The 19,462-nt window shown below is 51.2% G+C and overlaps 5 protein-coding genes and 1 non-coding gene across 6 annotated transcripts; 3 read left to right on the forward strand and 3 right to left on the reverse strand.

Moving 5' to 3' along the window:
• Positions 1–475: 475 nt before the first annotated feature.
• COCSUDRAFT_53256 (alcohol dehydrogenase) lies at positions 476–4,334 on the reverse strand (the record flags this gene model as incomplete). Its single annotated transcript, XM_005648672.1, has 12 exons — positions 476–501; positions 605–686; positions 832–1,624; positions 1,885–1,996; positions 2,171–2,248; positions 2,527–2,715; positions 3,045–3,188; positions 3,419–3,565; positions 3,668–3,783; positions 3,883–3,934; positions 4,041–4,142; positions 4,320–4,334. 10 exons carry the CDS (start codon positions 4,332–4,334, stop codon positions 1,425–1,427), a joined length of 1,155 nt encoding a protein of 384 aa, XP_005648729.1. The 3' UTR covers positions 476–501; positions 605–686; positions 832–1,424.
• A 981-nt stretch (positions 4,335–5,315) lies between these two features.
• Positions 5,316–8,665, forward strand: COCSUDRAFT_65787 (hypothetical protein; the record flags this gene model as incomplete). Its single annotated transcript, XM_005648673.1, has 7 exons — positions 5,316–5,432; positions 5,678–5,780; positions 6,026–6,269; positions 6,409–6,628; positions 6,784–7,257; positions 7,473–8,064; positions 8,325–8,665. The coding sequence occupies 7 exons, from the start codon at positions 5,316–5,318 to the stop codon at positions 8,528–8,530; spliced, it is 1,956 nt and encodes a 651-aa protein (XP_005648730.1). The 3' UTR covers positions 8,531–8,665.
• COCSUDRAFT_t31 lies at positions 5,796–5,867 on the forward strand. Its single transcript has one exon. It is a non-coding gene; the product is annotated as a tRNA-OTHER (tRNA).
• A 588-nt stretch (positions 8,666–9,253) lies between the features above and the next one.
• COCSUDRAFT_62697 (hypothetical protein) lies at positions 9,254–11,805 on the reverse strand (the record flags this gene model as incomplete). Its single annotated transcript, XM_005648674.1, has 7 exons — positions 9,254–9,438; positions 9,598–9,714; positions 9,853–9,966; positions 10,098–10,430; positions 10,824–11,033; positions 11,167–11,563; positions 11,674–11,805. The coding sequence occupies 7 exons, from the start codon at positions 11,803–11,805 to the stop codon at positions 9,254–9,256; spliced, it is 1,488 nt and encodes a 495-aa protein (XP_005648731.1).
• Positions 11,806–13,345: 1,540 nt separating this feature from the next.
• On the reverse strand, positions 13,346–14,023 carry COCSUDRAFT_83684 (hypothetical protein; the record flags this gene model as incomplete). The annotated part of the gene is made up of 3 exons (XM_005648867.1): positions 13,346–13,494; positions 13,593–13,727; positions 13,879–14,023. The coding sequence occupies 3 exons, from the start codon at positions 14,021–14,023 to the stop codon at positions 13,346–13,348; spliced, it is 429 nt and encodes a 142-aa protein (XP_005648924.1).
• A 1,359-nt stretch (positions 14,024–15,382) lies between these two features.
• Positions 15,383–19,422, forward strand: COCSUDRAFT_62698 (hypothetical protein; the record flags this gene model as incomplete). Its single annotated transcript, XM_005648675.1, has 13 exons — positions 15,383–15,441; positions 16,056–16,173; positions 16,310–16,461; positions 16,615–16,891; positions 17,008–17,076; positions 17,225–17,405; positions 17,536–17,785; positions 18,005–18,096; positions 18,272–18,362; positions 18,480–18,610; positions 18,828–18,879; positions 19,041–19,165; positions 19,334–19,422. 13 exons carry the CDS (start codon positions 15,383–15,385, stop codon positions 19,420–19,422), a joined length of 1,686 nt encoding a protein of 561 aa, XP_005648732.1.
• Positions 19,423–19,462: the final 40 nt, after the last annotated feature.

Below are 19,462 nucleotides of genomic sequence, written 5' to 3' on the forward strand. Positions count from 1 at the left end.
CTAAGGAGTGCTCTTATTGCGTGAACATGTATCATTTCCCTCGAATTCAGTTCTCACGCGTCAACGCCAAATCCCATCCAATGGGGGGATACATGCAGCCTATTCAGGCGCCTTGATCCTGTGCCAAGGTACAGATCGCACAGGTCTCAAAAGTGGCCTAAAGATCGAAATAATTGACGAAATTCAATAGAATACATTCAGTCGCAGTATAATTGCACATTAACACTGACTGAGAGAACGAAGAAAATCAGTAGATCACAATTTCCATTACTCGGGATCGTTCCCTTTCGCTGCTTCAAAACCTAAATGAATTGATGCTTACAATATTGTGATTAAATGTTGAGGGCACTAGTGCCATGTTCGTGTTTGACAGTTCTGCAAAATAGTACAATATGCCAAGCTTGCCCGCTCAGTTCTGCAGGGGCCTTTGTAAGGCCCCAAACCAATGCTCTGAGGAGTTCAAAATGCAATACGGCCATCAGGGCTAGGAAAAAGGCGGAGGTTAGCATGAGAAACCGACTGTTGATGATTGGATTGAGCAGGCAAGCTTCTACTAACTGTGCTTTGGGAGTCCTTCATGTAAGCTGCTGGAATGGATCTGCAGATTGCGGAAGAGTGGGCACAATTGGCTCAAGCTGATGATCTGGCTGATGAAGAAGATCCCGAATTGCAGACAGCAGTCAATGAGGTATCTGACTGAATTTGCATGCTCGCATGAGACCCCTGGTGCACCTGTTGCAAATGCACAAATGTAACATAAGTGTCCTGGTGTAGTCTTGATATGATGAGGAACTGTGCACTTGACTGAGGAGTGTCCTGATAATCTGCTACAGGTGTGTAACAAGGGACTCCGATACATGTTGCGTGAGGAGACGGGAAGACTTCTGGATTACAGGGACGAGCTCAGCCGCTTTGGGCAGTACTTCAGTGACAGGAATAATGTGGCAGGCGCCACCTTCATCTATGTCTTGTACAAGATGACAGAGCATATTCTGCCCAAACAGATGGTGAATCTAGAGGGCATCTATCTGGAGGCGTTTGAGAAAATGTTCAGCATGCTGGAAGACAGCGGATGGCAGCTGAGTCCTGAGCCAGAAGAAGGGCAGGAAGTTGAACTCATTGAGGAACCCACAGAGGCAGAATTACAAACACAGAAATACATGCAGTGAAGCTGCTTCACTTCAATATGATGTCAGCACCTGGAAGAACTGTCCTATGCATTTCTGAACTGAATCTGTACGCTTCAGCGCCCACAAAACCATTCGTGCCACGATCCAGGTAACATGCTCTGTGGCTGTCAAGTCCACTGCAGCCTATTATCCTTGGCTCACTTCTGGCAATCTACTAGGCAGGCTATCACTCGTTCGTACTATGTTCTGCTAATTTTCTCCCACCCCCTTCAGATTAGCAGGTAACCCCTGCATCTACCCATCAGTGGACATGACCACGCGTAGGGCCTTGCCGGCATGCAGCAGGTCGAAGGCCTGGTTGATCTCTGTCAGCTTGAGCTTGTGGGTGATGTACTCTGCCACCCTGAACTTGCCCTCCATGTATCCATCCACCAGCTTTGGCACATCCACGCGCGACTTGTACCCGCCAAAGGCAGTCCCCCTCCAAACGCGGCCTGCAGAAACGCTCAATCTTAGCTCAAGAGTATGTGCCGTAGGACGTTATCACAAAAGATAGTGCTCCTGGGCCTAGGGGAATATTTTATCGTTCTTGCTCATTGGATTGCTGCTGCATGACTGCACTTGCGAGGCAGCCCTTTCTCCTATGGTCTGGCGCTCGCTCTGCCTTGATGTCTGCATTCTTCTTTCTTCAATATGCAAGCAGGGGCGTCAAAAAATGATCACTGGTAATGAGCGTGAGCTGCAAGAGGGAGACCTGTGACGAGCTGGAAGGGCCGTGTGCTGATCTCCTTGCCTGATGCTGCCACCCCAATGACGATAGACTGGCCCCAGCCCTTGTGACAGCACTCCAGCGCAGCGCGCATCACCTGAAAGCCAACGCCGTACTGCTCATCACAGTGATGCTGCAGACAAGATTCATACTTCTCTTGCCCATGATATGGTTCCGGGTCCTTTCAGCCCAACATTCGGCAGCTTTGACACAAGCACTTTGACAAGGGCAGTCTGGGAAACCTTTGGAGTCAAATAGGGTTGCTATGCACCTGCACATTGCCGATGCACTCGAATGAGTAGTCCACGCCTCCCACTCCATCGTCATCTGTCATCTCCACAATTACATCCTGCACAGCCACTCCCAACATCGCCATCTGTCTCGCAAATGACAGGCCATTATGTCATGACCAACATGATCAAGTTCTTGTTATGCCGCGGTAGCCTGCTTCGAACACGTGCAGCAGATAGGGGAACAGTACCAAAAGCTACTGTCAGAGCCTGTACAAGCTGGAAAGCGAGCATGTTAAACCAGGCTGCAAAGGACGAACAGATCACCCTGGCTCGCTCTCTAGAAGTGCATCCACACTCAGAGCAGGCTAGGACTTAATCAAGGAGGAGGCGCCACCTGGATGGGCTTCTCATAGTTCTTGGGGTTGATGAGGTCTGTGGCGCCCCACTCCTTGGCGCGGGGGAACTTGCCCTCATCAGTGTCCACGCCAATGATGCGCCTGGCGCCTGCCTCCCTCAGAGCATCCACTACCGCCAGACCGATGGTGCCCAGCCCAAACACAGCCGCTGTGGAGCCCTTCTCCACCTGTCATGCACCCCACATCAGGTCAGAACTGTGTGACAAAAACCAGGTCTTAGATCCTCAAAGTGGATTGAGGTCATCCAGATTTTAAACATCTGATAAAGCATGCAATAACCAAGCACGAAAGGGCAGCTCCACTAATTGTCAAATTGCAAATTGCGAAGCCTGTTGATTGAGCGATAAATCAAAAAAGGGGCACCAGAACCCCCAACTATGCTAGTGCTTTTCTTGTTAATGATTGGCTGGCCACAAGCTGATCTAGACTTCTGCCATGTACTGCTGAAAGACACTCTTTTGAGCCACAAAGCTCCAGTGTGATGCTCTGTGGGCACCTTGGCGGTGTTGAGGACGGCGCCGATGCCGGTGGTGACGCCGCAGCCGAGCAGGCAGACGACCTCAAGAGGCGCCTTCTCATCGATCTTTGCCACGCTCTCCTCGTGCACCACTGTGTACTCTGAGAAGGTGGACGTGCCCATCTGCACCACAGCCCAACTGTGACCTCCAGAATCGATCTGATAAGCAGGGGAGGTGTCTTCAAATTGCAAGCATTGCTTCTACACTGCAAGGCAGCTCTTCCTCTGCATTCCCTGGCGCTTGCTCTGCCTTCATGTCTGCATTCCTCTTTCACTAGACTGTCAATCCCCTGATCTAGAGAGGAAAAGAACCATAAAACTACTTGAGGTAGGCTCAGGGTGAAGGTACGCACGAAGTGGTAGATTTTCTTGCCGCTCTCCTTGTGCGTGAAGCGCACGTCGTCGTCTGCTTTCATGACGCCCTTGCCAGTCCACTTGCGCACAGCGCCGCAGAGGTTGGTCTTGTTGCTCTTGCACATGGGGCACTTGGAGCAGTACGCCTGCACCAGCGCTGCTAGGTCAGCAATGTGTAATTCGAGATTTGAGACAAGCACCAGCGCGCCTTGCCAAGCAGGACACTGCAGAGAGGGACAAGGGTCTACCTGGTAGCAAGGAATGACATGGTCACCAGGCTTCACGCTGGTGACACCTTCCCCCACACTCTCAACGATTCCTGCCGCCTCATGACCCAAGATGCACGGGAAGAGGCCCTCGGGGTCTGCAGCCACATATTGAAGTTAGGAAATGCCTTGTCCCTGATCTCATAATTTGAAGGTCAAAATAGTTTCGATTAGGATTTGTGGGGTGATGGGCGAACCGTGTCCGTCGAGGGTGTAAGAATCTGTATGGCAAAGTGCGGTGGCAACGATCTGCAGGAAAAGAAATGAAGCAATCAGCCTTTTCGAACACATCTCAAATGAGTGCAGTGGGGTGACAAAGTAGGAACAGCACGGATGATCTCCTCCTGAGTCGTACCTTGATGCGAACTTCACCAGCCTTGGGTGGAGCAACTATAACCGTGGTCACATCCAAGGGCTTTTCGGCTTCCCAGGCGATCGCGGCAACGCACTCAATAGGCTGCACAGAAGAACACAGATCAGTGGTTTCTTCGTCACGTCAACGCTAGAAACTCCATCGGATTCGATGAAATATAGAACTTTGACATTAAAGTAATAAACTTTGAGACAACAATGTCAATAGCCCATATGTCAGTCCCGCTTGAGGTCACGGAAGTATTGAGCATGTGAAAGGTACCTTTCCCTCCGTCATGCTTTTGATGACTTGAGTCGACCACAAGATGCTAACGCTGCTTTTGAAAAACCAATCCTGTCACGCAAATTCCAATCGGTCACAAATTCAAGCTCTTCGATAGTGTAAACATATTCGCGTTTATGTATGTGGGACTTTGAACGGTCCGAGGTACTCGAATGTTTACGGAACCCTGCATGCAGACAAACCAGTTAGAAACCTACCGTAAAACGCCCTACGGTGGGGTCCGGAGGGAGTGTAAAGTAATCGTAATATGGAGCACCGTGCTCGGAAATTTGCAAGTCGCATTTCTCGATTTTTGCGTGCATTGCGTGATGTAACCACACAGGACGAGCACTTAGTCCATCTCCTGCGACTCGACTGGCCTTTGCACTCGTCATACAGTTCAGCACGCCTGCACAGGCTTGTAGATTATACGCATCCGCCTTTCGCAGCACCCTCTAAAAATGCCCAGAAGGTCCCAGAGGCCGCGCTATACCTTTCAGTCTTTTGTTCTAGTCGATAGGTTCAACTTCCAGCCCGAAGAGCAACAGCCAGCTGAAGCAGCGCAAGATAACCAGGACAGATCAGATGACGATCATGGAGACTATCTTGAGGATATCAGCTACGAGAATGCCACTTCATCTCTCAGCTCCATATCTTAGCAACAGGGAAGATTGTCTACTGCTCACCAAGAGCCAGGATAGCAGAGAAGCCCACTTCTTGACACCACAATATGATCTGGAGAGCAGGTCCCTTGAAGCCTTGCAGTATGGTTTTCTTGCATTGCGATTCGTGAAAGTCGCTGGGGGTGAACACCACCTGGTCAGCTTCTGCAGGAATCCATCTTGTCCGGACCCAGCAGACGATGGCAGCCTATATGAGCTGGCAGACTTTGCAAATTGCCCAGCAGCAGCTCTCTTTGGGGATCAGGCCACGCTCTGCACATGTGCAAAAGCTCTCCTTCTGACAGTCGGCGGCCCAGAAGCATTGGAAAGGGAGATGCAGCAGGCCCAGGTTCCAGACTCAGCAGCACAGCAGCAGGCAATCATGCATGACAGCAGAGGCCACAGGTTCTCTATAGTGCGCGCTGGCGACTGCTTCGGGGATTGGGGGGTGGTGAAGGGACAGAAGTGCCAAACATGCCCATCTCAGCGCACTAAATGCCGTCATGTACTGAGGACTCAAGGATCAGAGGAAGGTGATGGTGAGGCTGCTGAGTGGCTGTCCACTGAGGCATTCGAGCGCAAGATCAACGAGGTGACAGAATTGCGCTGGCTCTTGTGTATGTATCTTTGCTCCTCGCATGTAAGCCTGCTTTCATTCATCAGCTTGCCTGAGGACATTTCTGACTGGCTTGGCAGAACTTGGATACTGAGAACGGGCGATTCCGGCTGACATGCATATCTCAGCAGCAGATCCCAGAAGAGTCTGAGGACGATGAAGCTGTTCTCACCATCATCACAGGTGTGCACATAATTTGGGCTATTAGCTCAGCTGATAGAGCGCACCCTGACAAGGGTGAGGTTGCTGGTTCAAATCCAGCATAGCCCACAGTAGCTTGTGGCAGTGCTAGGCAGATTTTCCTGGAGGTGACACCGTTTGCATGTATTTTGCAGAGCGCTGCGCGGGCAGGGCAAGTGTGCCTGCTGAGTGTTGTCCAGACACGATGGCATCCTGTCCCATGTGTGGGCGGTGTGACTGGCATGCAGATGACGTGCTTCTTGAGAGATGCACGGTTTTTCTGCTGGCAGCCGCTGTGGAAACATCATTCGCCGTCATGCGCTGTGGAACGCCACAGTGCTCTGGAAAGCTGACCGCAGATGGCAAGGAGCATGCCATTCTGCGGCAGTCAGCAAGACATGCCTTCGGGTATGAGCTGCTGTATGACTGGGCAGCCAAGACATCTGTTGGGGGCGCTCCTTGGTTCACTTTCTGGCGTGACACCCTGCAGAGGTGCACCCCACCGCCAGGATTTGCTGTTCATGCCATTCGTGCTGTGAAGTGCTGGACAAGCTTTGTGATCTATTAAGTAAATGTCCTTGTGATGTAAGGGTAAGTTTAAGCTGCTCTCTCAGTGTGACTGTGCAATCAGGTATGCTGGAGTGGGTGTGGATATTCTGCGCCGGTGGATGGACCTGCGCTCTGTCTTTCAGAGTGCCACTCTGAATTTTATTGAGCTGCAGTTTCTGGACTATGACTCTGGCCCTGGTGGGTTTGGCTGCGGCCACGACTCTGGAGTTACAGCCGATGAAATTACTCTCGGCTACCACCTTGAGCAAGCGCATTTGGAAGCGCCATATCTTGCTGCACAGGTGATGCTCGCTGCTGTAAAGCATCTGTTATCCTCGTAGTCAGATCCACCTTGCAAAAGTCCCTGTGTTAAGGGTACAAACTTAAGTGATACAAATCCTTGTCTGTGAAGGATCATCCCAGGATTCCAGAAATGAACAATGGGTGTCACTGACAGGACAGCAGCCTGGCGGCGGGGTCGACATTCAGCAACAGGATTTTTGTGCGCAACAAGAAGTTGCGTGACGTGTTGCACGCCTTCAGCTCTTCCAGGAGTGGAGGCGGGGGGATCAATGCGGAGGACTATGATTGGCTGACTGCAGAGGTGGAGCAGATGCCAGCCGATGCCCCCGAGTCAGCTCTGCTGCCGTTCCTGGGCGCTGAAGAGATGGGCATGCGCATGTTTGCCTTCAAGGCTCAGCAACCCCTCCTGCACATCTTGAGCACGAGCGCTCCAGTCTGCCAGCTTGTGAAGCCGTCAGTCTTTGATGTGGTGGGGCTCATCACAGATGGCCACCTTGAGGCAGTGTCTGTGGAAATGCTGAAGCCTCTCGCTGCCCGTTGCCCGCATCTTTATGCCTTCATCAAGCAGTACATGGGCCTAGCAGAGATGCCGCCGCATGCGACTGCCCTCCTTGCGGTGCTGCTGAAGGTGAGTTTCTCGGGTAGCAACTCTCTCTGTTTGCTGATCATGGCGTACATGCCTTTGCAATTGCTGCAAAGTTAAAAAATATCTATGTGAGAAGCCAGTCCTTGTGAGCCCACCGTCACCAACACCATTGATTGGCATCAGGATGCATGCATGCAATGAACATCTGCAGTGCACATGTCATCACTCCTTGTCAAGTAGTACATTTGGGAATGCAGGTGGCCAAGCAGGCGTTCGTGGAGGCAGAGCCTCAAACATGGCAGTCAGTCCCCACCCGCCAGGGGGGCGACCAGCACCGCGCCAACGCAAATCTGCGTCGAGCCAGCAGGATGGCAACCACGACTACCAACCCTCTCACTTGGACGCGGGCAGAGACATTTCTGCGCACTGGGAGCTGGAGTGGTCTGGGTCCAACTGAGTGGCAGCACACGACTCATGGAGGCTCAGATGTGTACAGGCCCCTGCGCGCGTACGCTGCTGACGGCCGCAGTTTCGGCACCGTGCCCACGTGCACAAAGCATCAGCGGCAGACAAAGAAGCTGGTGCCTGGCTGCCAGTTCTTTTGGTGCCTAGAGTGCCGCAAGTGCAACCTCTTCGTGGTAATGGGGGATGCTGAGTCACCTCGCACAATCTTTGAGGCATTGTACACGAGGTTTCCGTCAGCGCCGCGGCGCTTCTGCTTTGACAATGGATGCAACGTGCACAACTACATCCTCAACCGTGAGCCACAGCACTTCAAGGAGATGGAAGTGTACATTGACGAGACCCACTGGCAAGGCCACAAGCACTGCTCAGTAGGGTACAACACCGGTGAGTCAAATGTTGTCACACTCCCCAGACGACATTGCGCCGCATTCTACATAGCTGAAGCAGCTTCTTTGGAGCCCTAAGGCCATTGAATCCTGGCATGCATGTCTTGTGTGCTTAGCATGTGCTATAATTCTCCAAAGCAAAGTCAGCATCTATGTATGTGCAGAGAGTCAAATGTGATTCCAAATTTACAGATATTTGATGACGATTAGGAATTTGATCGAGACTCCATGCTCAACTTCTGCTGTGCATGTGAACAGGGGAGTACAAGGATTTTGTCAACTCCCCGCTAGCGGAAGAGAAGAATAGATTCCTAGGGATGGCTCGCACGCAATGTGCTTACATGCAGCAGATTACTTTCTTGAGATATCTGAGATATTTCTTATACCGCCTCAACAAGCTAGAAGCAATCACCACCGCCGGTCAGTGCTGGTGGCGGCGGCCGTCCAAAGGCCTAAATGTATGATCATCCTAAAATGCATGTGTCATTAGGCCCATGAAGAGTGTCGACCTGTATTAACTACTATATTTGCAACAGGCCATGGTGGTTCAAAATGAGATCATTGTTGTGATCTCTACAGATTTTAGTTTTGCCGTTGTCACACTCAGGATATATATAAATATGTTTTCGGTCACATGCATGCATATGATTCTCCATGAATCAGGGCGCCACATGTACATTATTCTCAAAGTGTGCATGCACTTCACCTTGATAGGCACTATGGCATGTGGACATGCTCACATTCAAACCCAATCCATTTTCAATTTGTATACATTTGTGAGAACAGATTCCTTGAGGAACACATTCACATTTGGTAGACGGTGTATGGAAACAGCTTCTTTTTCCATCATGGGGCTTTTGTCTCAGCTGGTCATAAAATGATGCCTGTGCCTGTTCCTGATCTTCACGTATGGCATGAGTTTATTCTATGGTTGGTTGTTGACTGTCAAGAACTCTGTTGCACTGGCAGTTTCATTCTACATCAGAATGATCATGGCAAAGTATCTGGTGGATTTTATAGAATGAAATATGCTCATTGTCACGGCCACAAATTCTTGCCGCAATCAACCTGATGTTTAGATTCTTGGCTTCCTTTGGCTATCCTGTGACTACGAGTGTAGATCATTCTTTTCAAATGCACTATTACACCGCAAGCTTATTGCCTTTATTGCAATGAGAACGCCACACTCATGGGCCGTAGGCCACAGCCGTGATTCTAGTGGATGGCTTGTGGGGACGCTTGGACTTCCTTGCAGGTGCAACTCCGGCAGGCAGTTCCATTGACAGGACATGTGCAGCTGCCATGGTGCCTGGTGTGGCAGGGGAGGCAGTGCATACCCTGCCAGGGAAGTTGCCCAGCCGAGCCACGTCACCTGGAACGCACAAGAACTTTGCAATCACTGAGAGCTGGAACATCTTCACTTGACAATGTACACACGCTATAAATTGCTCCAGCGACAGGCTACTTCAGTGATTCTCTTGAAATGTGTATGTGTATATGGTGATGAGAAGGACATCGGGAAGACTGCTACCTGTGCTGTCATGCGCCGCATCAGCCCAGTGCACGCGCCTGACAGGTATGGTGGCGGTCTCAGCAGGTCCCCCCGTTGATGCTGCTTGGCCGCAAGTCTGCTGAATCCTTGCCCCCCCTGATATCCCCAGAGCGCATTTTGAGACGTCTGAGATATAATACTGGTCATGGTCTGATATAGATGCTTGAATGTGCAGTATGCTTTTCTTGCTGAGAGATGCATAAATTCAGTCAACTCAACCAAGAGAATAGTCACCTGCCAGCCGTGCCCCACGCCGAGTGGTGCTGCCATAAGCAGCTGGGCGAGGAGGAGCAGGCACGCCTTCTATTGCAGCGCAATCTCCAGCAGGAAGCGCAGACCCAACGCGCCCTGCCAGAGGCACAAGGCACCTCATTTCTTGCGCACATGGAGTAATGCATGCATTCTTGGTACGTGAACAAGATAATATGCTTCAACAAGCTCGCTGTCAAGTTCGTGCTCTGCTTTTATTAGGGGCGCACTCTGCCTCAGCTGCCTGACGGTGCTGCGCTCCTCCATTGAGCAGGCCGCTGCATCAGGGTCCCCAGCAACGCCATCCCCGCCTTCTGTGGCAACCCCGGTTCCACCACTGACCTGCACACCCGCATCGCTCCCAAGATCTGCGGCGGCGCCAGCCCCATCCGCTGGACTGTCGCTCGGAACAGGCAGATCTCTGCCTTGACAGCCCCCGCTGGCCGCAAGCTCACTGGCAGCTCCACCCTCAGCGACATCTGCACCGCCGTCCGGCACAGCCCCAGCGCTGAGCTGAGCATCCTCACCACTTGCTGTGGCATCTGGGGTCCCCTCACTGCTCACTGAGCCCAACCACACCAGATGTGAGATGAAAGAACTATTCTGAGCCACAAACTTATTTTTGCACTGACCAGCATTTTTGCAAAAGTCAGTAAGGGACACAGCCAATCCCTCACAGGGGCGTGATAAAGAGAGTGCTGATCACCTTTGCCAGTGCCTGGCACCAGTAAGGGTGTTATGTACTTGCGGTAAGCTTCCAAGATTGCCTTGAAACGGAAATTGTCCTGATTGATACCTAAGGCCACCCTCAATTTTTTCTTCTTCTTTCCAATTGGATTGATCTTCTTGACCTACAGAGCAAGCTTCATTCAGTGAAGCCCATTCACATATCTCAAAATGGGTCAACTGTAAGAATTGAGAGCAACAGCCTCAAGCGTGACTTACCACAGCAATACCTCCAGCAGCGTGCACAGCGTTGTGCAGGTCATGCAGGGCTATTGTGGTTTTGCACAAAGTGATAGTGCCGTCCCGCACATACATCTTGTTATGCTCTGCCTGTGGTAGTAGGCTGACTTGGCATTGTTTGATGCCTCCCTGTGTTGTGCCCTCTCCGTCCAGCAGCCACTGTCCATCCACCTTCACAACTCCAGGCGCACTAGCATCACCTGCAACAAGGGAGCTAAGCTACGACTCAACTGAATCGGGTGCATGGCACCTACAGGTGTCGGTGTCACTTGTGTAGAAAATATAAAGTTTATGTAGGAAGTTTGACTCTTCTTGAGGGTCAGTGAATCTCACCTGCAACGTCCTGCTGCACCTCATCATTGCCCACTGAGCCGTTGAAACGTCGCATTGCAGCAAGGATTGCCTGCTGGGCGAGCGGGTCAAACCCAAGACTGCCCACCTTTGCGGTCAGGCGCTTCAAGAGCAAATCATTGGCTGGCTGGGCTGCATGCTCCATGATGGCTTTGAAAACCTCTGCTGATTCTACAGGCTCCATCTCACGAGGCCGCTTGTATGCAACATCAGCAGGGAACCACGGCGCAATTCTCACCACGCTGTCATGATCTGGCAGGCTGTTGTAAGGCAGCTTCCCTTTTCTGCCCTTGATGGCCACATCCAAGAATTCCTCCAACACTTTGATTTGCACTAACTTCTCCAATTGCTCAAACGTCTGATCTTTGAAGCGCTGGGCCTGCTCTGCCAATCGCACCTACACAGTGATGGGTCAGACAGAGTTTCCAGTAGCAGTGCAGGAGAGCCATACTTTCACATCATGATGAATCGAGTTAGAGCATTTCACACCTGCATCTTCGCCTGAACTTGGAAGGCGGGCAACACCTCCTCTATGTTCAGCCAGTTGGGGCCGGCAAGCCCTGCCAGCCCCTTGCTGGCTCTGCTCTTTATATCATTACTGGTGTTCACAGTGACCAGCATGAAATCTAAGCCGCAGGTCCTGCAAATCAATTCAAATTTAGCAAAGGCTGTCAGCTGTGGGCTGAGGAATATAATAAGATGTCCTGCAGGCAGAGGCAGGCACCTGTGTATGTGGACGAGCTTATCCATCACAATTTTTAGCCCGTTTTTCTCTTCTTCATTCCTCCTTTTCTTGGAGGCGATGATACCCTGCAGCGATATCTCCTCATTTGTCCGGCGTTTGCGTTTAGTTGTATTTGCGGATGGGTTGGCATCAGGTCCATCGCCATTATCCGTCTCAGGAATGGCTTCAGTTATCTCTTCATTCTGCTCAGTACTACTAAGACCAGCAGGTTCGCTTGAGCCAGCCGTGGCACCCTCCATAGACACCTACACCTATTGGGCTTGAAGTGATGACAACTCCTCGGGGGTAAACGACAGTACAAAGTGTTTACAGAACAGTTATAATATCTCCATAGGACTCCCTAGGGCCTGTACAGCTTGCATAGGCTCAGAAAATATGACTTTGAGATGTAAGAAAATAAGGTGCACGGTGCTCTCATGTACATGCTATTTAATACATTCCCTCTCTTTATCTTGGTAGGTTTTAGGGGGGTTTTCTAGCTCGACAAACCTGTGGCATGACCCAAATTGGCTAAAAGTTCTTCCTGCCATCGATACTGACATGCCTAAGAGTGATGCACATGTTCTTGTGTCGCTTTCGTTCAATTTCGAACATTAAAAAAAAATTCACAGTACATAAAGGGCCCCTCCAGGAAGTGCTGCCAGGCACGCGTATGTGGCTAGTGGCCCCGGGCCCGCGGCCCAGCTAGTTGCAGTTCTGCGAGTTCTGCCATGCCTGCTTCTTAGCTCCAGCTTTTGAAGGAGTACAAACAATGATTTGAAGTGACAGCAATGGGTTGCATATTAAACAGTGTTCAGCGGCTGACCAAATTGCATCTGATCAAACTCTCAGAGTGAAGCATTTTCATTTAATATCGGAAGTCCCGCGCCAGTCCGAAATGACACGGATGACCACTTTAGCTGGGACAGCAGGCACTTGCGTGGATTCTGCTCTGGACTCACAGAGCTCATCCCAGATTCTGATTTAGAACAGATTGATCACCATCACCGGCACAGGGCCTGTCAGGCTGGGCCATGTGAGCTGCTCACGAGGACAGCCAGGATGGCATCAGGCCACCATGCCTGAGGCGGCTTACAACAGTAGAACAACCAGGTTTACAAACAATGCTGCTTGGCCTGCTCCTTTTCAAGGTGCACCTGCAACAAGCATGCTTTACTTAGATTTGTGATGCAATGGCACATGCTGTTCGCCAGGAGACTAGGTATGGCCATAGTAAAACAGCCTGCAGAGTGCGACAATCACTGCCATTGTATTTCCAAAGACGGGATATGCAAGCACCTGTTGACGACTTCTGGCTCTGCCGAAAAGTCTCAATATGCTGTTGCGCCGATTGGAGTCTATCTCTGGTGCATTCGGTCTGGGAGCTTGGCACTTCAGCTAGCAATGCGCTGAGATGCAAGCCAGCATTGGATTCTCTCAAGCTTCATTTGGCACAGTGGCATTGGATCTGCTGCTGCTTTTGCTCTGGACAAGGTAATTAGTCAAGGCAGCGCTGAGCACGCCCAGTGGTGCAAGCACTGAGCACAGCAGCACAGTGTGCCTGGTTGGGACACCATTCTGTAAGCCTGCACCAAACCAGCATCAACCCATTAAATCAATAATATGGTCCACTTGTACAACGCTACATCAACTTTGGTGCTTGCAGGACTGTCAGGATGCCCACCTTGCAAGTATGCTGTGCGAGCAGCGTACAGATTGATGGACAGCAGATGCACCCAAAGCGATGCCGCTGTTATGGTGCGTGAGAAGAGGCCCATGATGCCCTCCAGCTTTGGAAAGAATTGAGGATTGAATCCACCTGACGCACCACAGTCACGTCGAACTTCGCACTGCACTAAGCAAGCAGCACACTGAAATGGCAGGCATTCTGAGACCTGGCAGGCTTTGCACCGGAGTGTGCAAGAACAGGAATTTTTGGGGGCGAGTTGCAGAACCTGTGAGTCCATCACGGAGGCTCCCAGGCAGAATGAGGCTGAGAGTATCAGGCTCCCAAGATTGTGATAGCAGGAAGCAGTATGTAGCTGCCAATGGCAGGAACATTAGATCACTGCTCAGCAATCGCCTCGTCATCCGCCAGCCGGGGGCACAGATCATCTGCGTACCAAGATGGAGCATCAGGGAGCATACAAAAGGGAGGAAAACATTATCTCGCTTATTGAAGAATGAACCGTCCTTACCGTCAGAAATAGAGGCACGCAGTACATTGTTGATCCAGCAATTGACCAAGACACCGTTGAGGCTGACAGAACAGCAGAAGTCCTGATTGATCTCGGATACCGTCGAACATTTGTATGAGAAAAGTACGCATATTTTGTTCCTTTGACTGACTTTGCCAAACGGCTAGCAATGGAAGTACCAGATCGTGAGCTGATCAGACAGGCATGGCCTCCCGCTGTGACTGATTGATGCCACAGCCCCATTGCTTAAAATGCTGCCAGGCGATCAGATCTTACTGAATTTGAATCTCTGGATTTGTCTGAATTTCAAAGATGACTTCTTGTGTCAATGGAAGGATCAACTGGATGCAAGCTGAAGACCTACATATCCCCAGCATACCACATAAATCCAAACCCTCTTTTGCATGCCAGCAATGGGCGACACGAGTCGTTTGAATGTTTGTCTCCATCACCGCAAGCGCTGCCGCGCATTGGATTACATTCCCTGCATAAGGCTCACCAAAATCTTGTCTTGCAGACACAGTCAAGGCCTTGCACAAACCGCCTCGCAAAGGTGGGTGGCCTATTTGCGTTGCAAACCTCGTTTGGCCTGTCTCTCCTCTGCTCTGCTGATAGGTGATTGGCAACGTGATTTGCTTCCTGGTGGGGATTGCATCGTCCCCTTGTGGGCTCTCGATCTGATCGTGCAAGAACGCCCTTCGCCTGCCGAAAAGCAATTCGAAGCTACCTGCCCAACAAGGAGCACCATCTCCCAATGATCATGCCTTGTATTTGACGCTTAAAAAATATAATTCAGAACGCAACGAACGTTGTCTGTGCAGGGGAGAAGCTGCATCATTCGGCAAACAACTCTATTGCTGTTCCTTCTTTTGTCTAGGAGTTGCAGACTCTGCAGGCCTTGTGATCAGTCCATATGTTTTACTCGACAGAAATCTTGGGAAGGCGGTCACCGCTGGGAGCAATATGGTGAGTAAGCACAGGACTAGTTTGGTCCTGCAAGACAGAGGTTAAAAGCACCAGGTGGCCTGCTTCTGCTTAATCTTGATGTTGTCAAAGCAATTTTCCACCTCATGCATGCAGGATAGCAGCACATGGAAAGAAGCTCAATCGTTCAAAGATACTGGGTGTGAACATTATTGACACATGGTAGGTGACCTTTGCCTTTGAATCATCATCTTGCTGTCTCTGGAATGTCACAACTGTGGTACACTTTGAGATGCAGATTCAAGAGCATGAACCTGCATCTGTATGTATATCTGCCTGCAGCAACAAGATCATGGAGCCCGACATACCTCAGTCGCTTCGCCTCCAGGGCATTCTGATCGGTACTGACCAGTCTGCCTCCCTTCCAGTTCAATTTCTTGTTTTGCTGCCAGTGAACTCCAGTCCTCCCAGCACTCATTACTGTGTTTTGCATCCAGGTGGTGTCGTCATCGTTTTCAACAAGCAGCAACATTTTCTGCTAGGTAAGCTGATTGTCATGCAAGTGTTCTCTCAATCTGCTGAACGATCCTGGGTGCATCTCGCAATGTCTATGCTCTTCTTGGGTCTTCTCAGTACGTTCACTTGTTCAAGCTGCCGTCTGATTAATCTGTGTATGCACTTGGCAATTCCTTTCTCAGACGACTGCAACGAGACCATGGTGCGTCACACATCTGACTGTTAACTATAAGGTTGTGGCATTCGTGCATTTGTCCATCGCATGGGCACATGAAGTGGGCAGCAGGCTTTCATTTCTCATTTAACCATGTGCTTCCTGCAGAGGAGGGTCCAAGCTTTGACCACGCAGCAAGTGAATACGGTGCTGGACAAAGACAGGATGAGGGCCAGGCAAGGCCATTCTTGGGTTGTGGTTTGTAACTTTGCATAAGCCGTCTGAAAGGACGGGCCCATTTCTGTTCTGTCACTCTTGAAGCCCTCTTGCAAGATGCTGAAATGCTCGCTTGCAGGCCAGAGCGAATCACGCTGCAAGACATCAACTTTGCTGGCAGAGACGAGGACATCTACAATGTGAAGCTGATCAATGAAGCCCTGACAGACGATGACATGTTCCCTGCCGGCCATGCGGTATACCTGCACAGCATTATGGGTCCATGCATGGCTGCATGCATGGATGCCAGGAGCCCTGCTGATTCTGTTTTCTGTTGAGTATTGTTTGCTCCTGTCTTCTGTTGCTCCCAATTGAGTGATGTGGTTTGGCCAGGCACTCGGCGATGATCTCTTTGTGATGCCAACCCTGGATGAACCAGGCGACAGCTACGGAGATGCAGCGCTAACCAACGGCTCATCAAGCTTTGCCATGGACCTGTCAGCTCCGAGTGTTCCGGACATTGACTTTAATGCCGGCTTGAACATGTGCGGCAGACTGCCCATGCCTGCATGCATGCAGAGATGCTGCCTCCTCATGCGTCATTTGATAACTGATGATCAGCTCGTGCTCATGGCTAGCATGAAAGAACCTGAGGTGGGTGGGGGCATGCATGTTATCATGGCTTTGCATGCATGCAGGGACCAGCCAGAGCGCTTTGACATGCTGGAGATGGACATCGAGATGCCGGATGTGGCAGCAGAGCTGCAGATGCAGGCAGAGGCAGCTGCTCAAGCAGACATGCACTCAGACAAGCAGGTGGACAGCCAAGGAGACCCTATCATTGCCCCTCCCGCACCCCTGACCCCACCAGCACCAGGGGGCGAGATGGATATGGAGCAGATGGATGAATATGCAGCAGGAGAAATGATGCATGCAAGCCCACTTGCAGGACCGGAAGTGCAGCATGCTGCCCAGGTATGCAATTTGCACATGTGCCTGAATGATTGCAAAAGATCTGCTCTTTGTTTTCTTGACAATGAAGCTGACCCACACCTGATTTTTTGGAAAGTTGCTTTTGTTTGTTGTAACAGGCAAAGAAGAAGAAGCGGCATGCAGCAGCAATCATGGATGCTCCGGAAGGCCTCCTGATCGACCGCAAGGTGACTCGCTGGCATCTTGCATGCTACCACATGAGATCCAGACTCAAATCATGGCACATCTTGTAAAGCTGAAATACATAACAGGAGGATATAGCTGCATGTCTAACATGAGCAGCTACACAGTAACAGCGAATCAACACATGTGCAGGTGTATCGGGACTGGACACTTTTCCGTGCAGACCTTGTGACAGAGCGCCCTAAGCGCCAGCGCCTGCTGCATGGTGGCGCAGATGCAGTTCTGGTGCAGTTTTCTCTGACGATACCCTCACAGCTGATGTGCCTGTTCAAAAGACACCTGATCGCTGGCCCTGCCGCAAGCATTGACAAAGGTATATTAACTTGAGCCTCACCCTCCTTTGCCGCATTTCGTCTTGACTTGCATTTTTGTATTTGCTGAAAGCTTTAAATAACGCTCTTGTGGATCCAAGGAGTGACGAACGTTGCTGTGTGCCGTGGCAGAACTGCCCTCCACACCGCCGCAGGCTGCCAGGACAGCACAGAGCCCCAGGCGCAGGGCAGAGCCTCAGCGCCACCTGGAGGATGACTTCTTCGAGATGCAAATTGATGGGCTGGACGCGCAGTCTGAAGACCCGGCGTATGCCGATCATTACTACGCGGATGAGGGCGTGCAGGGGGAGGCTGTGCCAGACATGCCCACAGAGGAGGAGCTGCAGGCCATGGCAGAGGAGGAAGGGCTGCCCATCGAGCAGTGAGTGATCCCCTCAGAGAGAGATGAGAAAGACAAAAACTTGCATTCTTCCAACCACCATCTTGCAGCTTAAGCTTGCCTCAGTGTGTTGCTGCACCTGTGTCCATTGGGCGCTGTTTGTACGACGCTCCTGATGGAGACCACATGCTGGAGATGCTGAGGCAAGCCTGCTGTAGCTGACATGCTAAGACTTCTTCAAAGTGAGGTTCTTGTGGACAGGCTGCGTGCAGCTCTGGAGACGCCTGGCTCTGCGGCAGCGCAGCAGCTGCAGAAGCAGCTGGGCCTGACCCCAAGCTCCTCCAAGCACTCAGGTGCCGCATTCACCTTTGCAATTTTGCTTCTGGATTTCATAGGACTGTATTTTGCTCAGTCTGCATGCTGCATGCAGTGCACAGACTTGGTGTCGTACCAAGAGGGAAGAATAAAGAAGGCGGGCTGTCTGATAAATTAGTCCCTAACATTTCTGGTCATGATGGATTCGTGCAGGTCTGGCCAGCATCCTGGCGCGTCGCAGCCGCCCTGGCTCTTCAACTCGCGGTCGGCCTCCCTCCATGCACAGCCCAGGATTCCCAGACAGGTAACTCGCCTGAACATCTACACATAGCTGGAACCCACACCGACTTCTGCACTACCAATTACTATGCGAGTGGCATTCGGTGAATTCTGAGGGGCAATGTCTTTTTTTGGTGCGCAGTTCTGTGGAGCACCGCCTGTCTGATGTGCGGGAGGACACTCCTGGCCTAGGGAGCTTTTCTATGGATGGCGGCAACTTTGACGACCTGCTGCAGCCCCTGCCAGAGGAGGATGAAGACCTGCCTGGCCCAGGTGTGATCTGCAAATCTCAGGCATGTCTCTGCATGCATGCATGCATCTTGCTTTGCTTCTTCATACATGCCGCTGCCTCTTCGGAGCTGTGTAGGGACTGTTCAGGTCCTGCCGTGCATCTTGATACATTGCGCCAAAATGATGCATGAAGAGGAGCTCCTGTCACTTTTGTGTTTGTGAGCTGTCTTTTGACATGTGATGCACTTTATGTGTTCAGGGTATCTGACCCAGTTCCAGGCGCTGGGCGGCTCTCTAATGGAGGCGACTGAGTTACAGACCCAGCTGGCACCCGCGGACTCCATCAATCAGCACTCTCTGACAATGATGAAGTATGCTCTTTCGCTGCACTTGATGCAATCCCTGGAAGCAGTCTGAGTGCTAGCATGTGACTGAGAGCTTGAGCTGGCATCGAAAGGATGAGTGCGTGCAGGATCCTGCAGAAGCATTTCTCTGAAGCCGAGAGGCAGGAGGGTGGCCCGCCCGTGCTGTCCCTCTTTGCCCTGACCTCCAAGATGAACAGGGGCCAGGCTGCCAGGATCTTCTACCAGGTCTGCGGTGAGTTTTTCTGTCTATCGGTACAGATGTTCATGTCTCTTTTCGCATGATTCTGGAATTTGGCATAAAAATTTGTGTTTCTAGTCGCATGCATGCAATCCTTTGGAGCCGAGAGCCCATGATGGCTAATGCCGATGTGAGTGGCTGAGTCGAGCTTTGACTGCACAGTGATGACGTCCACCAACTTTGTGAAGGCCACTCAGAACAAGCCATACGACGACATTCTACTGAGCCCTGGTAACGCGCCTGCGCTGTGAATACAAGACAGACAGAATGTTCCGGTGTGGCCAGAGTAAC

Source organism: Coccomyxa subellipsoidea (genome assembly GCF_000258705.1).
Source record: "Coccomyxa subellipsoidea C-169, whole genome shotgun sequence".
NCBI classification, from domain to species: Eukaryota; Viridiplantae; Chlorophyta; class Trebouxiophyceae; family Coccomyxaceae; genus Coccomyxa; species Coccomyxa subellipsoidea.